The sequence below is a fragment of the Ovis aries genome, chromosome 15 (assembly GCF_016772045.2).
Source record: "Ovis aries strain OAR_USU_Benz2616 breed Rambouillet chromosome 15, ARS-UI_Ramb_v3.0, whole genome shotgun sequence".
Taxonomy (NCBI): Eukaryota; Metazoa; Chordata; class Mammalia; order Artiodactyla; family Bovidae; genus Ovis; species Ovis aries.
In genome coordinates this window covers 34921598-34939583 of record NC_056068.1, presented here as the reverse complement: position 1 = coordinate 34939583, position 17986 = coordinate 34921598, and the positions used below count along the sequence as shown (strand labels likewise).

Below are 17986 nucleotides of genomic sequence, written 5' to 3'. Positions count from 1 at the left end.
GTTTGATCCCTGGGTCATGAAGATCCCCTGGAGAAGGAAATGGCAAACCACTCCAATATTCTTGCCTGGAAAATTCCATGGACAGAGGAGCCTGGTGGGCTACCATCCATGGGGTTGCAAAGAGACACGACTGAAGTGACTTAGCATGCACGCATTCCCTTTCCCTTGAGCCTCCCAGCTCCCCCGTCTCATCCCTCTAGATCATCACAGAGCACCAAGCTGACCTCCCTGTATTAGAGAGCATCTTCCCACTAGCTGTCTATTTTACACGTGGTAGTATCATCCATTTTTCTTTTCCTTGAGGATCCAAATTTACTTTTCAGATAAGCATTCTCTTTGTCTCTCATTGCAGAGGAGGTTTGTGAATAACAGAGCTAAGGGAAACAGTATGTTTTCAAATGTTAGCTGCTTCAGAACCACCTATAGAGCTTGTTAAAATAGACTTTGCACCCCTCACCCCCCACCTCCCTCAAAGATTCTTTGATTTAGATGATCTGGAGTAAGCCCTGATAATTAGCATTTCTAACAAATTCCCAAGTGGTGCTGCTGCTGCTAGCTCAGGGACCACCACACTTTGAGAATCACTGCTTAAAAGCAGACATAGGCTTTGGAGTCAGTCATTCCCAGGTCCAAACTCTGGATCTACCACTCGCTGCCATGTGACCCAGTTCAAATTTTTTGACTGATATGTTTCAGATTCCTGTACTTTAAAATGAGAATAATAGTATTTATTTCACAGGGCCATTGTAAGAATTAATGTAATAAAAAATATTTAGCATACTGATTAGTACATAGTGTGTGTGTGTGTGTGTGTGTGTGTGAAAGTTGCTCAGTCGTGTCTGACTGTTTGTGACCCCATGGACTATAACAGTCCATGAAATTCTCCAGGCCAGAATACTGGAGTGGGTAGCCGTTCCTTTCTCCAGGGGAGCTTCCCAACCCGGGGATCAAACCCAGGTCTCCCACTTTGCAGGAGGACTCTTTACCAGCTGAGTCACCAGGGAAGTACGTAGTAGACACTCAATAGATGGTTTCTGTTGTTATTTATAATAAGCATAGGACTCAGTTAAATGTTTATGCACCATAAACTCATCCACTATTTTAGAGCAGATGCTCAGAGACTGTCACTTTGAGATGCTATCAGGACGCATGCACACAGACGTTTTCATATACACAAACACGTTCCTCCATGACTCTCTTCATTTTATGATAGACTTGAAAAAAGAATGAGAGAGTAGAAATGACAAATTGGTGAAGCGATTCCACTTCCAAGACTGTATTTAACTAAGGTTTATTTTTATTACTCTCAGGCTTCTATTGTGTATTGAAGTAAAGGTGAACACTATAAAAAAGGGCATATTTAACAGCATGCAACATAGCTTCCAGTTGCTAAGCAGAACTGTTTATTAATGTATGTGTTATATGGTGGGAAAAGGAGAGCCTGAGGAACATTGGAGATGAACCCAGGGTGGAGGAAGGAGTCTGTATGAAAGGGTCTTTTAAACTCTGGATTGACTGTATCAAGTGATAGTAGTCACAGTTCCTGGTGGGGTTTGCAAAATGAAGTTATGGAGGTATATCACTGAGCTGACTTTCCACATGCACATTGTAGAGACTATTCAAATCATTTTGAGCTTCCCTGATGGCTTAGCAGTAAAGGATCTGGCTGCAGTGCAGGAGCTGCAGGAGATGCAGGTTCTATCCCTGGGTTGGGAAGAGTCCCTGGAGGAGGACATTGCGACCTACTCCAGTATTCTTGCCTGGAGAATCCCACGGACAGAGGAGCCTAGTGGTCTACAATCCATAGGGTCACAAAGAGTCGGACATGACTGAAGCAACTTAGCACGCATGCCCAAATCACTTTAGCAATTGTTCATTTTCTAACTATATGTGTACCATGTTAGGGGCCATTGAGACTCAATTAAGCCCCAGAAGTATGTGTAGAAGATATCAAAATTGACTTGAGCAGTTAACTTGGGCTTTCAGTCGTGATTACACTTAAAACTCTAGTGTTGTCTAGTAGTCATTAGATTGGTCAGCCTGTTTACAGTGGCATAGGGGACTTGCAAATGTAAACAAAAATTTCAATTCAGAATTAAAAAAAAACTAACTCAAACTTCTTAAATTAATTTTTTAAAAGGTAAAAGGTATAGCTAATAAATACTTGAAAAGATGGTCAACATCAGTAGCCAATAAAATGCAAATCAAACTCACAATAAGATACTGCTTCACACCCAGTAGGTTGGCTGTAATAAAAGAGAGACAATAAATAGCATGTGTTCGCGAGGATGTAGAAATTGGAGGCCTTGTACAGTACTTGTGGTAGTGGGAAAAGATATAGCTGCCATGGAAAACAGTTTGGCAGTTCCTCAAGAAATTATAAATGGAGTTACAGAATTGATCTAGCAATTCTCCGCCTAGATATACAACAAAAAGAATTCAAGTTGTTGTGTCAAACACAGTAACTGGAACATAAATATTCATAGTAGTATCATTCATACTAGCCAAAAAAAGTAGAAGTAGGACTTCCCTGGTGGTGCAGTAGCTAAGAATCTGCCTGCCAGTACAGGAGATATGAGCTTGATTCCTGGTCTGGGAAGATTCCACGTGCTGTGGAGCAACTAAACCTGTGTGCCACAACTACTAAGCCCATGCTCTAGGGCCTGAGAGCCACAACTACTGAGCCCTGGAGCCTAGAACCTGTGCCCTGCAGCAAGGGAAGCCACCACAATGAGAAGCCTGTGCATCTCAATGAAGAGTAGCCCCCACTCTCTGCAACTAGAGAAAGCCCACTTATAGCAGCAAATACTGAGTGTGACCAATAAATAAATAAATAAAATTTTAAAGCAACAACAAAAAAGGAGACCATTTATTGTAATCTTTAGTAAAAAAAAAAGAAAGCAGAAATAACCCAAATTTTCATCAACTGATGGACTGATAAACAAAATGTAGAATATCCATACAGTAGACTATCTATTCAGCTGTAAAAAAAAAAATGAAGTGCTGATTCATGTTACAACATGTTACAACATTTAGCATAATGCTAAACGAAAAAAGCCAGATACAGAAAAGGCCATATGTTATATGATTCCGTTTATATAAAATGTCCAGAGTAGGCAAATCTATATAGACTGAAAGCAAATTTGCGGTTGCCACAGACGGAGAGAATAGGGGAAATGGGAGTGACTGCTAATAGGTATGTGGTTTCTTTCTGACATGATGAAAATGTTCTAAAATTGGATTATGTTGATAATCGTACAGCCTTGGGAATATACTAAAAACCACTGAATTGTGTGATTGGTAAGGGTAAGTTTTATAGCATGTAAATTATATCTCAAAAGAACAAAGGCAAAACATATACCTATAGTGGGCATGAAGCATGAATGAGAAATAAACCTTTGTTATCATAAAAAATCATTGTGAGAAGAGGAGGTGATTCACGGCCAGGAAAAGATTCTGTGGAAAAACAAATCATCCTTCTGTTAGAGATTCCTAATGCCGAGTAGCCCGTCACAAATCCTCAAAGTCTTACGAAGATGGGAACATATTAAACTTCATTGAGCCAGTATGTCCCAAACATTTCATTATAAGTGACATTTACTCACAACAGTCGTGTTGAAGGACTAGTGTCCTAGAGAAGAGTGAGTCTTGGACTTGAGATACATATGTAAGGATCACTTGGAATGTTTGTTAAATCAGATTCCAGGGTCCTACCCCAGAGAGTCTGACTCTAGAAGTCTTGGATGCAACCTGAGAATTTGCATTTCCAACAAGCTCCCAGATGATTTTATCCTCTAAGTTTGAGAACTAAACTTTGAGTAGCATCTTTATAGAATAGACAAATCCTGTACCTTAGATGGGAGAATTTTATGGCAAGTGCATTGTATCTCAATAATGATGCTAAAAATTTTGATATACTAGAAATAGCACTAAAATGTGAATTCTAGTGATTATGTTAATTCAAGACAATGCTGTGAGAGTGAATCATTTCCATTAAAAATTTCATCTGTAAAATGAGTCACTGCTATATACTACCTAGGGTTGTGGTGAAAATGAGGCAGTGTATCCTTCCAAACTGTGTTCTGTGGATAGACATGTTACTTAAAAAAAAGTCCATGGCCAGTTAAGTTTGGAAGTCTCTGAATTAAATAATGCATATTCCAGATTGACGGTCAGGCCATTTTTTTTGACTTGGATCCTATTATCAGTCTGTGTATATCAAATAAATTAAGTGTGAGCTTTTCATTCATTCTAGTTCTTATAGTAGATCCTCTGGAGCTACAAATATCCTTATGAAGTAGAAAATTAATAAGCAAGATTTGAACAATTTTTTAAAAAAGATTTATTTATCTATTTTTGGCTGCACTGGCTCTTGGTTGCTATGTGCAGGCTTTCTCTGTCTGTGGAGGGCAGGGGTTGCTCTCTAGCTGTGCTTGGACTTCTCACTGTTGGGGCTGTCTGGTTGCGGGGCACAGGCTCTAGGCATACAGGCTTCAGTCGTTGCAGCACCTGGGCTCAGTAGTTGTGGCACATCGGCTTAGTTGCCCAGTGGCATGTGGGATCTTCCTGGACCAGGGATTGAACTGATGTCTCCTGCCTTGCAAGGCGGATTCTTAACTACTGGAACACCAGGGATCCCCAAGATTTGAGTAATATTGTGCAACCAGCACTACTTGTTACTCTTTTGCTTCAACCCTGTTGCATCCTGCTTGATATTTTATTGACCTATTTATTTGAAAAATTGTTGACCAAAAAGAACTTTGTCATATATGGGAGGAGAAGAGGGCAACAGAGGATGAGATGGTTGGATGGCATCACCGACTTAATGGACATGAGTTTGATCAAACTCCAGGAGATATGAAGGACAGGGAAACCTGGCATGCTGCTGGGGTCGCAAAGAGTTGGACATGATTTAATGACTGAATAATGAACAACATTGGCTATGATAAAATAATGTCTGGTAAGGTTAAGAGAATATTTGTAGCCAGTTATTTGTCTTTTTAAATCAATTTATGTTCATAGAGCAAATTACTTTCAAAATTAGATCAAAGCTAATTTAAATATCATATCCAGAAATAATTTTGGCTCTTTAGTATTTTAATTGAGAAAAAATATATAGTTTTCCCTTCTCCCTTTCTTAAACTTGGGCTATTTTTTTTTTAATTGAGTTCCTCATTACCATCTTTATTTGAAGCTTTTTAAATTAACCAAATGTTTTCTTATATAAGCAGTTTAAACTTTAAAATTTTGTTTACTTGTCGTTTTAATCTTAGAGGAAAAGCATTTCTTTCCTGATTTTCCTTAGTGATCTACTTTAAGCATTATTTTTGGTGTTATAATCTATTCTTAACCCCTTTCTTAGAATTCTAGAATTCCTAGAATTAAGTTCCCTAAAATTGAGTATATTACATTACTAATTGTGGTATTATTAATGTGGTATTAATGTGGTAATGTGGTATATATATATATATATATATATATATATATATATATATAGTTTGGAAATGTTTTTTCAGAACCTTAATATAATTGTACCTTTATTTCAGATGAAGTGGAGGACTATCCTTCCACAGTGTTGTTTTTTCTTGGTTACATGTGCACTTACTGCTCTTGAAGCTGTGCCTATAGACATAGACAAGACAAAAGTAAAAGCTGCTCAGCCTGTGGACAGTGCAAAGATAGAACCACCAGTAAGTGAAATGACAAAGATAACCTTGTGGGAAGAATTTTAAATAAATTTATTACTTATAAAATTGGAAATTTAGGAACTATTTTTCAAAAAGTAGTAAAAAGTATAATGAATAAGTATATGTTGTTGTTTAATATTAGACAAAATTTATTTAATGTAGTTATACTAGATATATATAACTAGTATATTAGATAGTATATAAGAGAATTAACTATAATACATTTCCAAGATGGAGATAACCAGCCAAGAGAACATTATATTCAGAGAAGAGACAGATAACAGTGAAGGAGACAGGTGATAATGGGGTAAAGTCAATAATTTTAATATTATTGGTTAAGTCTACATTGTCTAAGCAATATAGAAAATTGGCTTTTACATAGGAAAAACTTGACATTGGTTCTGATACAACGTTCTTCATTTGAAAAATAGTTTTTTAACTTTGACTGCCCAAACTGTCAAAGTAGGTTTGTCTCAATACCATTTTTCTAGACCTTTTTTTGTTTGTTTTGTTTTTTAGGATTGAGATCTTTAGATACAGGGAAGGAAAAACTTTCAGAAGAGTTATTGTTTGTTTCTTAATTTGAAGGATACTGGACTTTATTACGATGAATACCTCAAGCAAGTGATTGATGTGCTGGAAACAGATAGTCATTTCAGAGAAAAGCTCCAGAAAGCAGACATAGAGGAAATAAAGGTAAATGTAATTAAATAATTGTTTGAGAAATATTTAAGCATGCCAGACACTGAGCTAAGTATTGGGATTACAAAGATAGGTCTCATTTGTAGCCCTTAAAGAACTCAAGGGAGACTAATACCAAGAAAAAGATTACTACAATGAATATACGATAAGTGTATAAGGCATTTTGGAGATATAAGATTGGACACCTAATTCAGTATAAAGCAGTGAGGGAAGATGGGTCATCTTCTTAGAGATTATGACTATTGCTTAAAGATGTGGCTGAGAAAAGGAGAAAGACTGGGAGGCATTCCAGGCCAAGGTGCAGGAGATATATAGGAACCTAGGAGTAGGAAATGTTTCTGGAAGCTAGCCTGGGAAGTGGAGGCCATGATTTGCCTAAAGATGAGGTTGGAAGGAATCATGGGCTAGATGACAGAGGGTCTTGTACATTATGGTAAGAGACTCGAAACATGATGGGAGGCCAGCAGGAAGCTATTCAAAGGTTTAGAATAAGTTTGGTTCTGGTGTTTAATCAGATCCAGATTAATAGAAGATGTAATGGCCCATATCTTATCTCAATAGGGGAGGTTTAATTTGCCTCTGTCCTAAGAAACCCATTTATTAGACATTATCTTAGTCCTAGACCTCTCCTTAGTACTCATAATAAAGAAAAGAGGTTGTAAAAAACAAGATCTGACATGAGAGATTCTTTTCAAGCCCATCCTTGAAGGGTGAAAGTGAAAGTGTAGTCTCTCAGTTGTGTCCGACTCTTTGTGACCCCATGAACAACAGCCCACCAGACTCCTCTGTTCATGGGGCTCTCCAGGCAAGAATACTGGAGTGGATTGCCATTCCTTCTCCACGGGATCTTCCTGATCCAGGGACTGAACCCAGGTCTCTTGCCTTGCAGGGAGATTCTTTACCATCTGAGCCACTAGGGAAGCCCATCCTTGAAGGGTAATGAATCCATTTAATTTGGTTTATCTTAGAGTCAGAAGTAAAAAAAAAAAAAAAAAAAATCCAATGATTTAATTTTAAACTTTCAGTTATCTCTCTCAAGATAGTTTTATTGGCTTTTAAATGTTATTTTTTATCTGTTTTTAACTTTCCTAAAAAATTATCTCAGCTGTTTCTAGAATCGGAATTAGAGAACTTCATTTGAAGGAAACATTCTGGATCAAGCATCCTTCTTATTTTAGTTTCTGTCCCTGGTCTGGGCCCCTTTTGAAAGTCTGACCTACGTAAGGTTGTGGCTACTATCAGAGTCTGTGTGTGGCTTTTAGTTCACAGCTTTCCTCTTGGAAGCTGTGAACTTTTCTGGGAGAATGGTAACAGCCTTATGCCAATAATTCTCTTGAATTATCTTTATTTTATTTTAGAATTACTTTTTTTTTTAATGGACATATATTTGACATATGGTATTATATTAGCTTAATGTTTAGGACATGGTGATTTGACATTTGTATACTTTGGGAAATAATGACCACAATAGGTCTAGTAACCATCTGTCACCACACAAAATTAATACAATATTATTGACTGCACACCCCATATAGTATATTATATACTATAATGGCTTATTTATTTTATATCTGGGAGTTTGTACCTCTTGATCCCCTTCACCCATTTCATTTCTTCCCCAACCTCCCTCCACTCTGGCAACCACCAATTTATTCTCTGTATATGTCTGTTTTTCGTTGGGTCTAGTTGGTTTGTTCTGTTTTTTTAGATTCCACATATGTCAGGCAGCATTTTTTCTTTCTCTGCCTGACTTATTTCCCTTAGATAATACCCACAATTCCCTGAATAATCCTGTGTTTCCTTGAAAAATTTATTTGAGCTATGGAACTAATTTCCTGGGATGAATGATATCTAATATAGAGCTTTCAGTGTCTCTTATCTATAATACTTCAGTTAGGACTAAGAGCATTATTTGAGGGCTAACAAAAATGTGGATAATGGGAGTTACTATATAGAGATAACCAGGGAAAAGAAGGCAACTAGCTTGTCTTATTTGGTATGGGAATACTTTTATAACTCCTTTCACAGTCAGGTCCTTTTCTTTATGGGGTTATATCGGGTAAGAGGCAGAGACAAAATGGAGTAAGTTAAACAGTTATTTAATGAAAAAGAAAAGAGTAAAACTAGACAACAAAACCCAACCCAACAGAATCATTACAAACAGCCAGGCAATTCCTCTTTTCTCAGGAAAAACTGGAAAAAAAGTTAGAAGTTGTCCTTTCCTTTTCAGCTAAGTGTTTTGAAAGGAGACTCATACTACCTTTCTTCCCTTACCAAGCATTGCTAACTGGGAGGATCATGACATTGCCTGGGCCACCTCCCTGAGTGTGCTTTTGTGAAGGATGTCATGACTTCTTAATTGCCAGGTCTAATGCACACATTCTATTCCTTTTCTTACCGGACTCCTTTACTTTATCTCAGTGGTTCTCAAAATTTTAAATTGTTAAAACGGATTTCTGGGCTCCACCTCCCGACTTTATGATTCAGTAAGTCTAGGGCCTGCGGCTCTGAGGTTCCCAAGTGACGTTGGTGCTTCTCCTTGAGAACTATTGTTTTATCAATAATAGTGACCGTCTCTCCTTGATATATACTACTCTTTTTGCTTCTGTAACAGACTATGCTCTTGGTCCCCTTTCCCCACGCTGAACATTCTTTCTTGGTCTCCCTTGTGGAGTTTCTTTACCTTCCTTTCCTCAGCAGGCCCCCTTGACTCAATCCTGAAGGGTTTGTGTGCCTGATTGCTAGTTAGACTTGCAGTTTATGATTGCAAATGCATTTATAACAAGAGAAAGTAAACCACTAACTATTTTGTTTCTTAAATTTTGAAGCATGTATATATTCATCTATGAAAAAAGTAATCAAAGGAGACAACCTAAAAAAGATGAATTCTAATAAGTTTTTAATATATGGAATGACTAAAGCTTAAAGAAGCTATGTTACTTTAAAAAGCTTATCAAAATATAATTAACATGCCATAAAATTTTCCACTTTAAAGTGTACAATGCCGTGGTTTTGATACATGTACAGAGTTATATAACCATCACTACTATCTAATTTTAGAACAATTTTGTTTCCTCTAAAATGAAACCCTGTATCCATTAAGCAACCTCTCCCTCTTTCCTCTCCTCAGCCCCTGGCCAACATTAATCTACTTTCTATCTCTGTGGTTTTGCCTGTTCTGGACATTTCATATGAGTGGAATTATATAAAATTTGGCCTTTTTTGCCTGGCTCCTTTGACTTAGCATAGTGGTTTCAGTGTTCAGCATATTGTAGCATGTATTGGTATATTCCATTATGTGGCTATTCCATATTTTATCAGTTTATCAGTTGATGGACATTTGGGTTATTTCTACTTTTTTGGCTAGTGTGAAAAATGCTGCTGTGAACATTCATATTTAAGACTTTATGTGAACATATGTTTCTATTCTTTAGGTATATATCTAGGAATGGATTTGCAGGATCATATGGTAACTCAGTGTTTAACTTTTTGAGGAATTATCAAATTGTTTTCCAAAGTGGCTGTACCATTTTACAATTTAAGTTACTTTTTGAGTTTCTTGTTTTTGCTTTAATTATGGCTTTTAGATGCCTTAATTTAGAGTTACAAACTGAATTTCTTCTGAAAGAAATATTGTTTGTCATATCAAATTTATCTCAATTAGTCAAAGCATTTATCACTATGTTATCATAACCCTATTTTAGATATATTGTATCTTATCTAAAAGTGAAATGGAATAGATAACATTAATTTATCATTTTTGTTAACAGAGTGGGAGGCTAAGCAAAGAACTGGATTTAGTAAGTCACCACGTGAGGACAAAACTTGATGAACTGAAAAGGCAAGAAGTGGCAAGGTTAAGAATGCTGATTAAAGCTAAATTAGATTCTTTTCAAGGTAAGTGCTAAAGAAAAGGTCAGAAAATTCCAACATTTGGTTTTGAGGTCAGTTTAGAGACCATGTTCCTTTAGTCAAAATTTAATGTTAGAATTGATTTGGCTTCTCTTAATTTTTAAAATGTCATTCAAAAATCAAAATGATTGTCCTTAAAAAATTATATCAAAAAAGAAAGAATGAAAAATAATAAATTAAGCCATTGCTTTAAAGAGGAAAAATAACATCAAAGAAGACCAAAAGAAAGAAGGGGAGAGAAACTAATTAGAACAATTTCCATAGATGAAATAGAAAAATTGTCAGAGCTAGCTCCACAAAAACACCAGATTCAGACAATACCAAAGGCAATTCCACTAAACCATTAGAGGGCAGATTGTCAGTGCTACTTAAAGTATTCCAGAGCATAGATGAAGAAGGAAACTTCCACACTCTTATCATGTATTGATGCCAAAACCAAAATTATTAGATACTAAAAGAATACTCTGTCATAGCAAGTGGATTTATTTTAGGAATGCAAGATTAACTTTTTAGGAAATCTAATATTATAAATTATTATATGTGTAGATACAGGAAGAAAAAATTTTTTGGTGACAAAAGAACTTGCAAAGTCAAAGGACAAATAATTAATTGGGATAAATCTTTCAAGTTTGTATTTTTTAAAAAATTGTATTTATCAATTTATGCATTTCTTTGGCTGTGCCTGGTCTCAGTTGTGGCATGGGGTATCTTTGAATTTCATTGCGGCACGTGGGATCTAGTTCCCTGACCAAGGATCGAACTTGGGCTCCCTGCATTGAAAGTGTGGACTCTAAAACACTGGACCACTAGGGAATTCTCCTCAATTTTTTAAAAAAAATTAAGATAATTATTTTTGGTAGAATATAAGGTTCATAGCAAGACTGAGGGGAAGATATGGATATTTCCCATATACTCCCTGTCCCCAAACGTTCACAGCCTACCCCAATACCAACATCTCCCAACAACTGATGAACCTACACTGACACATCATGATAGCTCCAGATCCATAGTTTATATTTCACTCTTGGTGTTGTACAGTTTATGGGTCCAGGTAAATTTATGATGACATGTATCTACCATCATAGTATCATACAGAGTAGTTTCACTGCCCTAAAACTCCTCTGGCTCTGCCTATTTATCCTCCCATATTCTAATTTTAGACTATGAGGAGATTACACAGCTAAGAAGCAGAGTTTTTGAAATGTGAAGCTATCTCAAAGAAAGTTCATACGATCACCTCCATATATTCAGAAAAGGCATTTGACAAGAATTAACACATCTAATTAATTTTTTTAAAGCCATAAAATAGTAATCAATAGATACTTCTGTAACATGATCACATATGTCCAGCTCAGCTACACATACTTATTGGAGAAACACAAATATGTATTTTAACTAAAATCAGAAACAAAACAATGCTCGCTGTGTCAGCTACTAATTAATATTGTTTTGGAGGTACTAATCAAAGCAATTATACAAATGAAAAAATTGGAGGTAAAGTAAATAGAAAGTAGACAATAAAATAATCTCTATTTGCAGATAATAGGCACTTAGAAAACTCAATAACTGTCTGAAAAACTTAGTATATACAACAGGAAAATTCAGCAAGGTAAACAATATACAGAGGGCTTCCCAGGTGGTGCTAATTGTAAAGAACCCTCCTGCCAATGCAGGAGATGTAACAGACACAGATTTAATCCCTGTGTAGGGAAGATACCCTGGAGGAAGAAATGGCAACCCAGTCCAGTATTCTTGCCTGGAGAATCCCATGAACAGAGAAGCCTGGTGGTCTATGGTCCATAGGGTCTCAAAGAGTCAGATCCAACTGAAACAACTTAGCATGCACACAAGCAATATATAGAAATCAATGTTTTTTCGTATGTGCAAACAACAGCCAGTTAGGAGATGTAGTGGAAGAGAAAACTATTCACAATACCAACAAAAACAAAATACCCAAAATAAACCTATTAAGAGATGTGAAAGACAGATAAAAACTTGAAAATGTTTCTGAAAGACACAAAAGTAGACTTGAAAAAACAAGGAAGACATAGCATTTTTCTGACACAAAACTCAGCATTATAAACATGTCAATTCTTCCTAGGTTAATTTATAAATTTAACATGATCCAAATAAAAAAGATCGGAGAAGGCAATGGCACCCCACTCCAGTACTCTTGCCTGGAAAATCCCATGGACGGAGGAGCCTGGTAGGCTGCAGTCCATGGGGTCGCTAAGAGTCAGACATGACTGAGCGACTTTACTTTCACTTTTCACTTTCATGCATTGGAGAAGGAAATGGCAACCCACTCCAGTGTTCTTGCCTGGAGAATCCCAGGGATGGTGGAGCCTGCTGGGCTGCCGTCTGTGGGGTCGCACAGAGTTGGACATGACTGAAGCGACTTAGCAGCAGCAAATAAAAAAGATGTACATTTTTCCCCTGGTACTGGCCAAGTTAATTTTAAAATTCATATGAAAAGGGAAACAAGCAAGTAAAGCAATATGCCTCTTAGGAAGAACAAAGAAGAAGAACTTGATATATTAGATATCAAAACATATCACTGAACATCAGACATTAGAACTCTATGATTTTGTCATGTAAGTAGAAGGACCAGTGAAACAAAATAAAAATTCCGGAAATAAAATTAAATGCATATGGAATTTAGTTTGTATTAAAGGTGGTATCTCATTAGTGAGATAAGTGGTCTTAATAGAGTTGGATACCCATTTGGAAAAAGGTATAGTTGGATTTATATCTCATATATATCAGGATAAGTGCTTATGTAAATCAAAGGTTTAAGTGTAGAAAATAAAACCATAAAAGCAAAGTTGACAACATAAGTGAATTCCTTTATTGTCTTGGAATGGCCTTTCTAATTATGAATCAAAACCCAGGGGCCAGATTTGGCAAGTGAGATACCCTTCCAGCTGGCTCCTGTATAATATGCCTGTATAGGTTGGTTATCTGGGCGGTTCATTGTCATCAGTAAATATCCGAATATTTACTAAGGACAGAGTATAAACTCCAGTTGCATAAAAATCACCTGGGGAGCTAGTTTAAAAATACAAATTACTGAATCTCACCTCTATATATGCTGATTCTGGGGATAAGTAATATGCATTTTAAACATGTACCTCTGGTCAATGGATCATATTGGAGAAATTGTGTAGAGCAGTGGTTCCCAAACTTTTTGGTACCAAGGACCAGTTTCGTGGAAGACAATTTTTCCATAGACTGGTGGTGGTGGGGATGGTTTCAGGATGATTCAAGTGCATTGCATTTACTGTATACCATATTTCTGTTATTATTACATTGCCTCCACCTCAGATCCCTGGAGAAATGAAAGGCTACCCACTCCAGTATTCTGGCCTGGAGAATTCCATGGGCTCTATAGTCCGTGGGGTTATAAAGAGTTGGACAGGACTGAGCGGCTTTCATTCATTCATTCATTCCACCTCAGATCATCAGGCATTATGTCCTGGAGGTTGGGGACCCCTTGTGGCTCAGGTGGTAAAGCATCTTCCTACAAGGTGGGAGACCGGGTTCGATGCCTGGGTCAGGAAGATCCTCTGGGGAAGGAAATGGCAACCCACTCCAATACTCTTGCCTGGAAAATCCCGTGGATGGAGAAGCCTGGTAGGCTACAGTCCATGGGGTCGCAAAGAGTCAGACATGACTGAGCGACTTCACTTCACTTCTTCACTTCACTTCAGTGTAGAGGGTGAACTCTCTGCTCATTATCCTAAGGACATCAGTGAGAGGTAAATTAACTCATACCATCCTACTTCATGTAGTCAGACACACGAGGCAGTTCTGTCCTTGAAGCCAGGCCTAAGGTGGTTTGAGATTTCTTTGCATTTAGACAACTTCCATCTCCTTAATCTTGGCAATGTTTTCTTTATTCCAAAACAGGGGCTAGATTTCATTACCTAAAGTAAACTGTCTTATATCCTTAGAAAAGTTATACATATTTTCTCCTTGATTCACAATTTATGAGTTAAAATTTCTGATAATTTGAAGAAGGGCTTAGTTTGAAAATGAAAGTTGCTCAATTGTTTCTGACTGTTTGTGACCCATGGACTATACCAGCCATGGAGTTCTCCAGGCCAGAATACTTGAGTGGGTAGCCTTTCCCTTCTCCAGGGATCTTCCCAACCCAGGGATCGAACCCAAGTCTCCTGCATTGTGGGTGGATTCTTTACCAGCTGAGCCATAGGGATTGGAGGGGGTGTAATTTTTAAGGTAGGCAATAGATTCATATGGCTTAAAACAAGAGTATAGAAAGTTCCTGGATAGTTTTGTACATTATTAGTTTCCACTGCCCCCTAATACCATCCTTCCTGAGTGTCTTTACTCATACATAAGCAAATACAAATAGAAGTTCACATTTTTCCTCTCATTTTATGCAAAAGATATATGCAATATACATTTTCTGCCATGTATTTTTCCTTTAATAATTTTGGAGATCTTTCTGTATTAATATGCAGAGACCATCTTTTTTTTTTTTTTAGCAGCCGCATATATTTCCATTATATAGATATATCATAAAATTTATTTACCAGAACCCTGTTGATGGATATTTGGGACATGGGGAGAGGGGAAGAGAGGGTGAGATGTATGGAAAGTATAACATGGAAACTTACATTACCATAGGTAAAATAGATAGCCAATGGGAATTTGCTGTATGGCTCAGGAAAGTCAAACAGGGGCTCTGTATCAACCTAGAGAGGTGGGATGGGAAGGGAGATGGGAGGGAGGTTCAAAAGGGGGGGATATATGTATTCCTATGTCTGATTCATGTTGAAGTTTGACAGAAAACAACAAAATTCTATAAAGCAATTATCCTTCAATAAAAAATAAATTAAGAAGAAAAAAGTTTTTACTGTAAGTTACACTGAGTCAACTAGTCTTTCTCGAAATAACATTAAAATGCACACATTAAATTGTATTCCATTCCAGATTCAAGGATATTATCTTTGCCTAGAATAACAATGTATACAATATTCTTAAAAAAATAATTAACCTTTAATCTAAAATGCGGAATTTTCTTATAAAATATGAATTTTTATTCTTATGTATCATTTATATTAATTTATGATTCTAACTTCTAGTAACTTATTGTTTACAGTTTTCTCATTTTCTTTCAGATACAGGTATAGACCACCATGCTCTTCTCAAACAATTTGATCATCTAAACCACCTGAATCCTAACAAGTTTGAATCTACAGATTTAGATATGCTAATCAAAGCGGTGAGAATAATTGTCAAAATGTATTATTTTTATTGTACATTTGAGATTTTGTAATTTGACAAATTCCATGAAATGGTGGTATAACTTTTGTATATCTTTAAAGGGAGAGAGTGTAACTCTTATTAGGACAGATAATAATGTGGACATACAGATCTGTAATCCCTTGCCAACAATTCCAAAATCCAACATACTATAAAAATGGAAACCTGGCTTGAATTCTAGTAAGGCTATTTATAGTTTTTTTCCTAGCTTACTTAATATGAGTACTCCTAGATTTTGATAAGGAAGTGCTAATCTATTTATACTCTTCAAGGGTGTTATAAAATATTGCATATATGCCATATATCTTTTCTAAAATCTTGAAGATTTTGAAATACATCTGGCCTCAGGAATTTTAGATAGCAGTTCATAGACCTCCGGTGTTGTACTGTATGGAGTTAGCAGACTAGATGTTCTAGTCTGGGTATTCTTGCGTTTAGTTAAGTTGTTAGAAATGATTCTAGTTCTCTATATGGTACAGATTTGATACAGTCTCTTCCTTTTTCTTCTTTTTAAAGTAAGTTTATATATTACTTGCTTATGCGGAACTTCCTAAGGTTGAAACTAGCTTTGAACTTCTAGCTTCTTTGAATGCCTACACCTCTGATAGTGTTGATTGCTTTAGTTGCTAAGTCATGTCCAACTCCTTTTTGAGCCTATGGACTGTAGCCCTCCAGTCTCCTCTGTCCATGGGATTTCCCAGGCAAGAATACTGGAGTGGGTTGACGTTTTCTTCTCCAGGGGATCTTCCCAGAGCATGAACCTGCGTCTCCTACATCAGCAGATGGATTCTTTACCACTGAACTGCCTGGGAAGCCCATCTCTGACAATAAATGACTAAATTAGAAGGGTAGAATTTAAAACAAAAGTTGAGTATGTTTTAGCCCTCCTATGCTACCTTCTGTTAGACAGTGTGCTATATGGAAGAAGCTTTTATTTATATTTTTAAGCGCATCTTCTTATTTAATTTAAATATTGCTTTATAGGCTACAAGTGATCTGGAACACTATGATAAGGCTCGACATGAAGAATTTAAAAAGTATGAAATGATGAAGGAACATGAAAGGAGAGAATATTTAAAAACACTGAGTGAAGAAAAGAGAAAAGAAGAAGAATCGAAATTTGCAGAAATGAAGAAAAAGCATGAAAATCATCCTAAAGTTAATCATCCAGTAAGGACTGTGAATTTACCTATGGCTGATTCATGTTGATGTATGGCAAAAACCAACACAATTTTGTAAAGCAATTATCCTTCAATTAAGAATAAATTAATTAGTTAAAACAAAACAAAATATATATAAAATCACAATTAAATGAAGATACTTCTTTGTGCCAGATAGAATTTTATCATGTTATTAGTTCTTAAAATCTTGAGTTAATTTTTTATAGTTTTTCAATTTTGCATCTGAGTCTCTATATATGGATTACAGTTTGTCTTATGTGTGTGTTTTTTTTAATTGATTCACAGGGAAGCAAAGACCAGCTTAAAGAAGTGTGGGAAGAGGCTGATGGATTGGATCCTAATGACTTCGACCCCAAGACATTTTTCAAATTACATGGTAACAGAGTTGATACAAATATTAATATTAATAGCTTCTGTCTGAAAAATAATAGATGCTTTAGTCTTAATTGATTTCTGCTAAACTTTTCTAATTGAGTCCTATTGGTAGTAAATATTTAGAGTTTTTCTCAAGGGTAGTATTATAGTCTTTATTACTGGTCTGCAGTATAAAATAGCAGTAGCTGTCTTTATACTTGCTTTTATTTTTGAATCATCATATGACTTACTGCAAGTTTCTCTGTAAAGTGAAGGTATTTCTGTGACTAGCTAGGTGGCATCTAACAGACATTAGGCTGTAATATTAAAATATAGTCTTAAAGTACATTGCTTTATATTTTGGCAAAAATTGGTTAACATATATTTTTCTCAATAACTATGGTGAATTATGAGTAAGTAGTGAATTGTTATCAGTTGGACTGATCGGAGGCTTCACAAAAAGAAAGAAACCTTTTTCTGTAGCATGTTGATGCTTTATCGAAGTAATATTTTTGCAAACCATTTGTAATTAGTTATACTTTAACTGTCTATTTTCTAAGGCATTAAAATCAGTTTTTGCGTTTGTAACTTTTAAACTTTAGATGTCAATAGTGATGGCTTCCTAGATGAACAAGAATTAGAAGCCCTATTTACTAAAGAGGTAAATGAGTTCATTAAGTATTCAGTGGCTTTGCTCTCTCTTTTTTCCTTCTATTACCTTCCTTTCTTTTATGTTGGTTTTAAAATTTTCTTTTTAGTTGGAGAAAGTATATGACCCCAAAAATGAAGAGGATGATATGGTAGAAATGGAGGAAGAAAGGCTTAGAATGAGGGAACATGTAATGAATGAGGTATGTTTGA

General features: G+C 36.2%; 1 protein-coding gene across 4 annotated transcripts in view; it reads left to right on the top strand.

The window, feature by feature from the left end:
• NUCB2 (nucleobindin 2) overlaps positions 1–17986 on the top strand; it is a 42127-nt gene that overhangs the window by 12715 nt on the left and 11426 nt on the right. For all 4 annotated transcript variants that reach the window (XM_042233020.1, XM_060399823.1, XM_012095668.3 and 1 more), the window contains 8 exons: positions 5547–5690; positions 6276–6383; positions 10160–10286; positions 15446–15549; positions 16575–16760; positions 17057–17147; positions 17728–17786; positions 17884–17976. In XM_042233020.1, coding sequence (XP_042088954.1) covers positions 5547–5690; positions 6276–6383; positions 10160–10286; positions 15446–15549; positions 16575–16760; positions 17057–17147; positions 17728–17786; positions 17884–17976 — 912 coding nt within the window. The remainder of the gene's footprint in view (positions 1–5546; positions 5691–6275; positions 6384–10159; positions 10287–15445; positions 15550–16574; positions 16761–17056; positions 17148–17727; positions 17787–17883; positions 17977–17986) is intronic.